General features: G+C 41.7%; 1 protein-coding gene across 1 annotated transcript in view; it reads right to left on the bottom strand.

Moving 5' to 3' along the window:
- Wdr70 (WD repeat domain 70) overlaps positions 1–12,068 on the bottom strand; it is a 204,928-nt gene that overhangs the window by 34,115 nt on the left and 158,745 nt on the right. The window contains exons 11-13 of the mRNA XM_021183813.3: positions 8,479–8,578; positions 6,340–6,424; positions 4,766–4,904 (exon numbers count right to left, since the gene is read on the bottom strand). Of these exons, the coding sequence (XP_021039472.1) occupies positions 4,766–4,904; positions 6,340–6,424; positions 8,479–8,578 (324 nt within the window). The remainder of the gene's footprint in view (positions 1–4,765; positions 4,905–6,339; positions 6,425–8,478; positions 8,579–12,068) is intronic.

The raw sequence follows: 12,068 nt of genomic DNA, 5'->3' as shown, positions 1-12,068 counted from the left end.
GCTGCAGGAAGGTAGGTTCAGAGCACTTCCTTCCTCAAACCCCAGGCATCACTCATTCCAGGTAAAAACCACCACGGAGCTTCAGATCTATCCGAAGTACTCCATACTCACGTACCCTGGGCATATGGAACTGGACATATAGGGTCTACACTTCAGTTCATTCGGGACGTTGTGGAGAATGGCAGAAGAGAAGGAAATGGACACCTAGGGTAAGCCTTGTCCTTTGTTTAGCCATTCTCTCTAGTGGCCAGAAAACATCCCTTCAAATATTTTACAAACCTGTACTCCATTAAAAAATATAAAAGAAATGGACACATCTCTAGATTCTTTCAAACCAAGAAATTAAAACAAGAAAAGATTAATGACTTAAACAGTCTGGTAACAAACAAGGAGTTTGAAATAGTAGTTTTTTGTTTTGTTTTGTTTTGTTTTGTTTTTAAAAAAGAGCCTTCTAAGTTTAAAAAAAAAAAAAAAAATCTAGGCCCAGACCGATTGATAAGAGAATTTGACTAGACTTTCAATGAAGCCAATCCTTCTTAAACTATTCAGAAAGAAAGAAAAGGAAGGGAAGGAGCCAAGGGGAGACAGAGGGAGGAAGTGGAGGAAGGGAGAAAGCAAGGGGAGAGGGAGAGAAAACTTTCTGAATACTTTAGAAAAGAATGCAAACATTACCCTGCTACCCGGACAGGGAAGGGTGCAGCTTCTAGCACTCCAGACCGGTATCCCCAATGAACACAGATCAACACCATCAGTAAGATATTTGCAAACTCAATATAGACATACATCAAAGAGATTCTACATCATGACCAAGAAGATGCTGTTTCAGAGGTGCGGTGACAGTTCAGCACACATAAGTCAGAAAATGAAATAAATGATATAAACGGAATTAAAGACAAAAACCATATGATCATCTCAAAGGCTTTCACAAAATCCAATATTCCTTCAAGATACAAGTTCTAGAGAAAGCAGAACTAGAGGGAACAGACTTCAACGCAATAAAGGTTATATATGAGAATCTGATAGCCAACCTCATCTGAAACAAGGGCAGACTTGAAGTAAGCCACTGAAATCAGGAATGGCCACTGGCCCCACTGCTCCTTTTCAGTCCAGAGCTTGAAGCTCTGGCTGGAGCCACAGAGCAAGGGAATTAGAGGAATGCAAGCATGAAAGGAAGTCAGAGTACATTTACTTGAAGATGACATATTATACATCATAGATACCAAAAATTCTACCAGAAAGCTTGTAGAAACTATCAGTAATGTCAGGCGGGTGGGAGATACAGAACATCAGACGCTACCTTTTATGAAAAGCAAAACTCAACAAGAAGCTCCTCACTATACTGAACGAGGAATCACGAAGCGAATAGTGACTGCTGGGTGTTTTTAATGTCTTACAAGATTTATTCATATTAGTAATTAGGAGATTTTGTCAACTTAATTTTTCATTCATTCATTCACTCATTTATTACACTCCAGATTTTATTCCCTTCCCTGTCCACACTCTGACTGCTCTACATCCCATACTTCCTCCCCTGCTGGGGTTTTTAATGACAAAACAACCATGCAATAAAAGAAGTGGTCCCCAAGGGGCTGGCGAGATGGCTCAGCGGTTAAGAGCACTAACTGCTCTTCCGCAGGTCCTGAGTTCAAATCCCAGCAACCACATGATGGCTCACAACCATCTGTATAGCTACAGTGTACTCATATGCATAAAATAAATAAATAAAACTTGGGTCTCTAGCCCAGTGCCCACTCTAGTCTCTATTCCAAGGATGTGTTTATTTTCTTACATTCCAAGGAGGCAAAACTTGAAGCAACAGGTCACAGGGCAGTTTAGAGCCCCTTTAGCCTAACATTCTACTATATAAACAGATAACTAAGCTGTTTGGTGTTAACGATGCCGCCCACAACCACCACCACTCAATCAACGATTTTAACAGACCTTTCTTTCCAAGCTCTGTGGATTTGTCCAGGTCTCTATGTTTCTCTCCATCTGTCTACTCAAACAGTTCTGAAAACCTGTTTCTTAGCTCGTCATGTATACTTCACTTAGGGAACCTTTTCCTTGTTACTGTCTCTTGGTTTGCTCACTCCTCTTGATGCTATTATTTAAGGGTAACCATTTCAATCCTCTATCAACTCAACCAGCCTTTCCCATTAAATCCATCAGGAACCAGCCTTCCGTATGAGTTATAAATGATGCTCCCAAAACTGTATGTACGTTTTCTTATGCCCTAATCTCTTTATCTGTAGTAAGAACCTATACACAAAATATGATGAAAAAAACTTAAATATTTTCAAATCAACAATTAGTGCTCAGTGTCTTTCCTAGAAATACAGATATAGGTAATACATAAATTTGTTTTGGTAGTAGGGTTTCATGTAGCCCAGATTGGCCTCAAAGTCCATGTACAGCTGAGGATATACTTGAACTCCTGGCCTTCCTACCTTCACCTCAAAATTAACTGCTGGAATCACAGGCATTCACTAACATATCCAATTTATACCATTCAGTTCTGCGTACTGAACCTAAAGATTCATACATCTATACAGGCACACCACGAACTGTGCCATATCCCTAGCTTCAAGATAAGTTATTATCTCAGAGAATATTCACTAAGGTTCCAAGCAAGAAACCTCATTTCAGGGGCTGGGGAGATGGCTTGGCGGTTAACAGCACTGGCTACTCTTCCAGAGGACCCCTTTTCAATTCCCAGCACCAATACAGCAGCTCACAATTGTCTAACTCCAGTTCCAGGGAATCTGATACCCTCACACCAATGCACAAAAAGAAAAATTAAATGTTCACCAACCATTATAAATCTAACCCTTCCATTTCAACAAGAGTAAACAACTCTAAAACTCAGATCCAAATGTGTCATTCCTTGTTTTTCTTTAAAAGAAAGGGGGGGGGGGAGGCACAAAATAAAATCATTTTTATATTTGAGTTTAATTCAATATTCCTGATTGTAAATGCCTCTGTCCTGTTTTTACTCCTCAAAGATACAACTTTGTTTTACATTATGCATTATTATGCTTTTCAAAAGTTATCTATGCAGCAGACCCCGAGGATTCCGCAGTGAGGAAAACAATGTTTCTACACGCATGTGATTCATAACCTGGTCGAAGACATGAAACACAAGTAAGTATATAACATGAGGTGATGAAAGTTCCACGGAGAGAACTGTAGGATGGTGTGTTCTTCCAACAAGCAAGTGAAGCCCAACACGGCCAATGTGCAACCCTACCTGCACTTCCTGCATTTACTTATATTTCAACGTCCTTAGAGTTGAAAAATGCCACACCAAGAATAATATTAAAAATGTACAGTCAGCCGGGCGTGGCGGTGTATGCCTTTAATCCCAGCACTTGGAAGGCAGAGGCAGGTGGATTTCTGAGTTTGAGGCCAGCCTGGTCTACAAAGTAAGTTCCAGGACAGCCAGGTCTACACAGAGAAACACTGTCTCAACAAGCAAAAAAACAAACAAAACAAACAAACAAAAAAACAACAAAAACAAAAACAAAGAAAATGTACAGTCATTTAAGTTGGCTACATCAGAAATACTCAACTATAATAATTTTACGTGTTTAAGATTTTTTTGAGAATTTCATACATGAGTGCTGAAGTTTTACTTTTTGAGATTAAAGTTGATGCAATCAATTATTTCTCTTAGACTCTAGTGGTTTTTGTTGGCTCTCAGATGTACCCCTACAACTGTACCATGAGCTCCAGCCAGCTTCAGTCGTGTCGTGGCACTGGACTTCAGGAGAGCTGAATGCACTGCTAGAAGCTGCCTCTCTGCTGCTAACGTTCTGTCGCCTGACTTGTAGCTCAGAGTCTAGCACGGCTGCAGACGGGGCCGACAGACACACTACTGCGATGCTATAGTTATAGCAAACATTAGAGACAGGAGCTCTGTGATTCCGAGCAGTTGGTCGACTGTCTGAGACACTCAAGTGTGTGTCTCAACAGATTAAAAAGAGCTGAAACAACTGGAGAAGGCGACAGAAGGACCCCGTGGGAGCCGAGTGTTACTAAGGCTGGAGCCAAAGGAAAGTGACACAGACATTAAGCGCCCTCTTTCACACTCAGAAAATCACAATGGTTTGCTTTACTATTTACTAAATAATAAGATACACCTTCAAAGGCTGTAAGGTTCTTCTTGGAACCGCCATCACTACTGCAGTCCACAGTGGCTCCAGTCTCAGGATGCACGTGTGTGAATGAATGAACAAATGAATGAGTGCTAATATTTTAATGTTCCTATAAGTATGCCCAGAAAACCAGAGGTTCTGGGTCTTTTTTCAAAAATGTGTCAGAGTTAAACATAAATGTTTTAGTCGTGCAAATACGTAAAGCTATGAAGTCCACTGGATGGTGGCCTTCTCTTATTGCCATGGTGTTCACAGGCAGGATCCTTTCAACGTTTTAAAGGTGAACTTCCTTCTGTCGCAGGGGATAAGCCTTCACAATTGCTTAGAAATACACACGGTGTGCGCAGCTCCTCCTATGGACTGCATGGCCACCAGGCTCGTCCTTTCTTAACTAAAGGCTGAGCCGCTGGGAAGCACTGGGTTGGGGGAAGGGATGGTGTAGATCAGCCAGTCTACAAGGCCCTAACAAGTCTTATAGAGAGAAAAAAACAGAAACTACCACTAGACTGTAAAGGCCAGAGTTTATGTTCTATTGGAAACAAAACATTACAAACATCAGATGCAAACTTCATTTCACTCTCAAGACTAGAGAAGAAAAAGAAGATACGTACCGCATCTGTGATGTGGATCTCATAGACCCTTTGGAAAGTCCTGCGCTCGAAGAAGACAAGTTTGCCACTGCCACACCCCCTTTGAACGGAGGTACCGGTAACTATGAGTTTGTCATCAGGGCTGAAGCAGCAGTCGGTCCTACACACAGGAGAGTGGTGAGTATGAACGCGTGGCTCTCAGACAGCAGGGCAGCATCAATGAGTGAATTTAAAGCACACAAACATCCCCTCCAAAGAGCTAATGCCCAATACGATGTAGACATCAGCATTTTAAGTAACTGGATGGGTCTTCACAATAATGTTATGAGGTTGGTGTTCTCCTCACATACTTATGAGGAAGCGAAGACAGAGAAGTTAAATAAGCCTTGCACAGTGGCATCCAGGATGATACTTCTGGGGCTCAAATGTAGGCAGGTGACTGGAATCTTTGCTCTTAACTTCCACATTAGGACATGTTTTAATGTAAAACGAGTATGGGAAACGTTCAATCCAGGGTACCCACAGCCAGCCAGTCAGCCAGACAGACAGACAGACAGATCTGATAAAGTCCTGGCCACTCTTAAGAACTGTCTGCACTTGCTCCATCACCACGATCACCTTCCAAAAGTCAAGCCTTGTGACAGAAGAAAACTGCACGGTGGGGAACAAGCTGGTGTCTTTGATGCCACGGCTTCATTTTAGGAGCCTTGGCCACTTAATTGTGAATAATTGACATTTTACTCAAAGAAGTTATGTAGTAGGCACTGTTGTAGCAGGTGTGATGGCTCAAAGGCTCTTGTGTCTATTCTAAGCTGAGGTACCTCGGTGGGGTTTGTTATCAGGCGACAATGCCACAGGCGGTGGCTCTGCTGGAGTGGGCAGGCTGCTACCACACAGTGTCTCATATTTGATGTGTCTATTACCTTCATACCCTCCCTGTTGGTCATTATTTAACACAGATGTAAAGTTTCACTTCTTCCAAAATAGAAACAGTTTCCTAGGCACCAATTCCAGGACTTAGCGGTTAAATCCCACCTCAGCTGCCCCAGAATAATCTCCGAAAGCTTCAGTTGCCAAACTTAGTGGCCTGGAGATAATGTGTTTGGCCATTCCAGACAAGACAGTGTGAATGACAAAAGGACCTCTGTGTTTACATAACAAATATACACACAACATTATGGGCAAATCAACATCATTTGCCCCCAAAACAAATACACAAAATTAAAAAAACAATAACCAAACAAACAAACGAACCAAACACTTCTCAAGTCCCTTCCCCAGAAAACTTAAAATGCTCGATGCAAGGCAACAGTATAGCAACTGCTTTTCCATTCTCTTATGTTAACTACATAACAAATATGCTACCTGAGGGGCTGGAGACATGATTCGATGTTTAAAAGCACTGGCTGCTCTTGCAGAGGACCCAAGTTCAATTCCTAGTACCCATAGGACAGCTCACAGCCACCTGTAACTCGAGTCTCAGGGGATCTAATGCCCTCCTCTGGCCTCCTCAGGTCTCAGGCACATATGTGGTGAACAGACAAAACATTCACACAGAGACACATTAACAACTTAGAAAAGATAATACAACTTACATTGGGAACAAGGTAGGAAGGTCTGAGGCTGAAAACAATGGCTTATTAAATTGCCGGACATCCCATAATTTTAATGTATCATCGCCTAATTGAGGATAAAAAAGAAAAAAGGACAAGTGAATTTTGTACAAAAGATCTCAGGCCAGCTTAAAGTTTGCCCAATCGTATATAACTATACAGAAGGGAATATGGAAAAAAGTAAAGAAAAATGGAGAGAGGGGAAGGAGGGAAAACCCCATGCACCTAAGCATATTTCCCCTTTTAATTGTTTAGGGAGTTGCAAAAAATAGTATAAAATTATATGACGGTAAGTTATCCTCCCAGCAATTACTTTCCGGATTGATTAGCATCTGCCGGCAAGTCTGGAGAATGTACACCAATGCACTGCATTGGAGCAGATGGCGGCTCCCCGAGCTATGCGTGTATAACCTGCTTCCTTGGGAGGCCTTAATTTCAGAACCAGCAGGACTGAAAATAGTTCAGCTCAGCACAGATTATTTTTCCGATTAGCATGTGGGTGGAATGCTCCATTGACACTACTGGTATTCCTTGCCCCTCAGAGTAATCCCGCCCTGGCTATTACTCTTCATTTTGCTGGGAAAGTACAACTTTCCATGCTACTTAAAGAGTAATGAATATTCTTTTAAGAATACTGTTTTTATATTTCTATAGAGCTACTCACAAACCCCTGACTAGAACAAGAGCCAAGCTCAATGTCTTTGCTGTCCTTTGTCCCCAATGCCCATAGCCTATGACTGGCCTCAGCCCTTTGAGTCCAATAAGGATCAGGATGAGCTGTAGTTGAGAGTGGAGTTAATAAACCCCTCTGTCCCCAGGGACTCTTCCTCTGAAACCTGGCTTTGGGCAGGGACTAATCCATAACTTGTTGAAGTCACAACTTTGTACTCTAAGAACTTCCTAAAATTCACCTTTGGAATGTCACCATATTGTCACAAGTGAGTTCATAGGCTGCCCCCATTGTTCGTCGTCCCCTCTGCTAACACACTGCCTTACCCATGTGAACTGGATATGGCAAACACCAGGAACAACAAACATGCAACCAGATGAGTAGATATAAGCTGATAATCCAACAATATAGAATAAAGCATAGCAGTTAGATACTAGAAAGTCTGCCTACAATACTAAACTATATTAGTGTTTAAACTAAGAAGTGGGGCGCATACCAATGGCCAACGAACAGAGGATTTGAAATACTAGGCATGGAATAATAAGAGTAGGAGAGAACAAATAAAGGCACGTAGCTGGGCAGGTGGATATACATTTGTGTAGCAACCAGCATCTGAAGGCAACAGGGGAATTGAGAGTTTGAGGCTAGCCAATTGAGTTCCCACCTGAGCTAACTGCAAAGACACCATGGTTTACAGATATGACTCAGTGGTAGAGTGCTTGCTAAGAATGCATACCCAGAGAATAAAACAAATGTGGATGATCATTTACAAAAGACCAAAGACCAAAGCAAAAGCCAGACACAAAGACCAAAGTCCTATTAAATTTGATGGGGAAAAAAAAAAAAAGAGCTGGGCATGGTGGTGCACGCCTTTAATCCCAGCACTCAGGAGGCAGAGGCAGGTGGATTTCTGAGTTCGAGGCCAGCCTGGTCTACAGAGTGAGTTCCAGGACAGCTAGAGCTACACAGAGAAACCCTGTCTTGAAAAACAAAACAAAACAAAACAATCCTAAATGAAAAAACATAATTTATAAATTTTGACTGGTAATTTTTGTATTGTTTCTTTACATATGCATTTCTTTATTTATTGCATGTATGTACAAGAACAAGCATAAGCTTGCATGTGAAAGTCAAAGGACAACAAAGTGGAGTTGTCTTCACCTTCCATCACACAAGCTCTAAGAACACAATGACCTTGCTTAACAGGCTCGACAGCAAGCACTTAAATTGCTGAGCCATCTTGCAAGTCCAATTAGTAACTATGGATGCAGACAATGCTGCCAAGTTAAAAACACGTTTTCTTCATCATCATCATCATCATCATCAGACTGACAAAGGTACATTAACAAAAACACAGTCCCACGAAGCCTTGGGATATTAGTGTGACATTTGTTAAGAGTTAAAATTATCTTCTTATATACAGGAACACATAGCAAGATCTGGTTACCTACCTCCACGAGAAGCAAGGACATTACCATCATAGGAAAAAGCCACACAAGACGTGTCTGTGCCAGGGTCGTGAGCCTGCTTGTAGTGGAATTTAGGGTGAACCTATGAGGAAACACAAGCAAAGTGTTATCTTTTTTATATTCAGGCAAGACTAATTTTGTGCAAAGAACATTTTATTTTATCATTCAGGAAATTATATACATATTAGATAAAATACTAATTTCATCTGATTATAGTTTTGCTCCTTTAAAAAAACTGAAAGGCTCTAACAAATTTTACTTGCTTTAACAGAGATAAGTCTTAGCAGGACGCATTTTTTTTTAAAGCAACAGAAAATAACATTTTTTTGTATTATGCTTTTGAAGGTATTGAGATCATTCCCTACCTTACTTGAGAGATATTTAAATAAAATATCAAACAACCATATTACTTATTTAATACAAAATGCCCATTTTATTCTTAGTATATTCCAGACACAGTGCACACAGCTGTGGCCCTTGGACTAGCCAATGTGCCCATTTATGGTGGATGGTGGATGGTGGATGGTGGATGGTGGATGGTGGATGGTGGATGGTGGATGGTGGATGGTGGATGGTGGATGGTGGATGGTGGTGGTGGAGGTGGTGGCAATGGTGAGGATAGTAAGTCTCACACGATGTTTAGCATATCCTAGGCATCGTGTCTACAGTGTCATTGACAGAGTCTTAAACACATCAGCGTCCGAATGTCTCAATCATGGTGGCATCAAAGATGAGAGAGTTTCCATCCAGTAGCTTCTAGGGTTCTTCCCCCACTATTTGGGAGGCTGAGGCCTCACTAGTAGAGTGAGACCCTGTTTGAAAAACAAAACAGAATAAACAAAACCAAAAATTCAAAGGACAAAAAGCTCTCGAAATGCTGAAAATAAATAGGAGGATGGAATCAAATGCTTTAAGTAGAGAAATCTAAATAAATTAGATAAATAAAATGGGGAAATTATTAGCAAATTCTGGTTCTAGAGCAGGGTTACTAGCCTCAAGTGTGAACCTGGCCAGGCTGCTCATTCTACTTACCAGTTTACTGACCTTTCAGATACACACCTATGCCTTTCCACCATTCACACCAACTCATTAAGAGATCAAGTCACTCTGAATCTACTAGCTAGCTCCCTTCCTGGTGTCAGAGCCACAAGCTTAAGAAAACTAAAGCAGATACTACTTCCTAAAAAGATGATGAAACTCAATTATGCTGCCTAGATGTAGATTCTGAGAGTGAGAGGAAGCAAGCACTAGGTTATCTCACGAAGCGGGCTTACTGACATGTGACTAATCCCCTGTCCCTCTTTCTAAGACCCTTAGTAAGTAGCAAATCTCTTCTCACTGGAATTTATTTTCAAGTGTAATTGTGAGCAAACAATTACTTCCAATCACAGGTTTGAGTTCTCCTAGCGTGCTCAGTAGTGCCCCAACTGGTAGAGATGTCACCAGAAGTGAATTGCATGAAATGACTGTCCTCATACATGCAAAGCAACAGGAAAAAACTCTGTCTACAAGACAACAGTATTGGTTGGTTAGTGCTGAGTTTCACTGACACTCTGAAAAGACAGAGTGAGAGAGGAAACCACAGGACTGACTGCTTGAGCAACTTTCAAAGAGGGCTCCTCTTGCAGCAGCAGAGCGAGATGAGCAGTATACACGTTTAGCTCTAGAGATAACCTGCTGTTCTCTGGTCAGGGCTCTAGCTGGGAAAGTCTGGGATCCTGACACATAACTGGATATTTGGCTAGCTATCTCATAGAAAGCTAGTTCTATAGATACCCTGCCCCCAAACTCCGGGAGCTCTCTGCTTAAAGACTCTTGTCTAGAAAGATCAAGAATGTTTTGTGTCCTAGAAGATGCTGCAAATGTCATCCCCCAATAAGACAGCAAATATTTCTGATTAGGATCTGCCCCTGCCTCCTACCTTGGCTGCTAAATCAACAGGTAGGATTAAATCTCAGTATTTCTCAGCTGGTAAAGTGTTGGGTCTAATAACGGAGAAACTAAAAGAGCTGTTGGATAGCAGCTACTGGCAGGGGTCGTGGCATATCTTGACTCTGGATATGGGAGATGCTTAGTCAAGGGAGCTGGGATGCAGGACTAGATAAACACTAGATAAACAGCTCTTTGTTTTAGGTTCAGGTTGGGACCTCTACATTGAGCCCAGAGACGTTTTCACTCCTCCTTCTTTCCTGAGGGCCTGGGTCACCATCTGTACTTGAAGACTATCAGCCTCATCTGGCTCCTTTCCCATTTTCCTTCATTGGCATTTTGGAAATAGATTTCTTAACTGTCTAACCCTGCACTGGCATCTACTTCCCGAAGAATCATAATACATACAGACACTAGGGAGCAGGACAAGCAGAGGTTAGTGAAAGCATGCACAGCCTTACTGCTTTTGAAACTCAGTCAGTGGGTGAGAAAACACTCGTTACCGTCCTAGCTGATCAGAGACATGCTCCCAGCTAGCCCCTTAACGCAATGGTTCTCAACCTGTGTGTTTTGACCCCTTTGGGGTTGAAGGATCCTTTCACAGGGGCCATATATCAGATATCCCACATATCAAATATTTAAATCATGATTCATAACAGTAGCAAAATTAAAGTTATGAAGTAACAATGAAATAGTTTTATGATTGGGGGATCACAACGACATGAAGAACTGTATTAAAGAGGCGCAGCATTAGGAAGGTTGAGAATAACTGCCTTACTATCAAGAGGCATGTGGGTCAGGGGTCAAGATGAGTGAGCCATCCTAAACCCCACAGCTCTGATTTAACATCTAGCTAACCACAGAGCCAAAACCCAGCCTGGAAGAAATCAGCTGTACTGGCCCAGACAAGACAAATTGCATGGCGCCATACAATTTTCTCAGAATTCAACATTCTGCCAAACCATATCCATCATAAACTGGTCCTGTTTCCCTTCGTTTCAACGTTACTGTACTTCAGTATGCCTCGTACTTAAAATGGTCATGGCACCTGTCTTTTGCCCATTTTGTGCCTACCTATGGGAGTAAGAATTCACTCTAGCAATGTTTGTTAACTCTGGCCATTGTTAGCTTCAGAGAACCATTCTCTAGATGTTGTCGTTTATTTCCAGTGATTATAGTCATTTCTTTTATACATTTCCTAATATCAGGTTAACATAGTGTGATATGGATGATTAAACAGCGAGAGGAGAGATTGCCTGGAGACGCCTCATCTGACACCACACAGTGCTTTTCCTTATGGTGCTAGATAAACGTGGCCTCATATTTCTGACGTTTCCTTTTTGATGCTTTTCCTGTCTATTTTCCTTTCTCTTTTAGTTACCTATTGCTGTGACCAAATGTCTTAACAAAAAGCCACTTAGGCAAGGGAGGATTTGTCTTGGCTCATAATTTGAGATTACAGCCCATCATGGCAAGGAAGCTCACGGCAGCAGGAGCAGCTCGCAGATGTGGCACGTCACACGGGTGGCACTAGGAGCTTCCTCACATTTGGGATGACCATAAAAGGCAGGCCAACTGGCTTTATCCTTTTTAACCCTTTCATTAGTCTGATGCTCATATTCGGTCTCTGTCACTCAATTCAT

The sequence above is a fragment of the Mus caroli genome, unplaced genomic scaffold (genome assembly GCF_978045245.1).
Source record: "Mus caroli unplaced genomic scaffold, Mus_caroli_1 scaffold_16, whole genome shotgun sequence".
NCBI lineage: Eukaryota > Metazoa > Chordata > Mammalia > Rodentia > Muridae > Mus > Mus caroli.
This window is presented reverse-complemented; position numbering and strand designations above follow the sequence as displayed.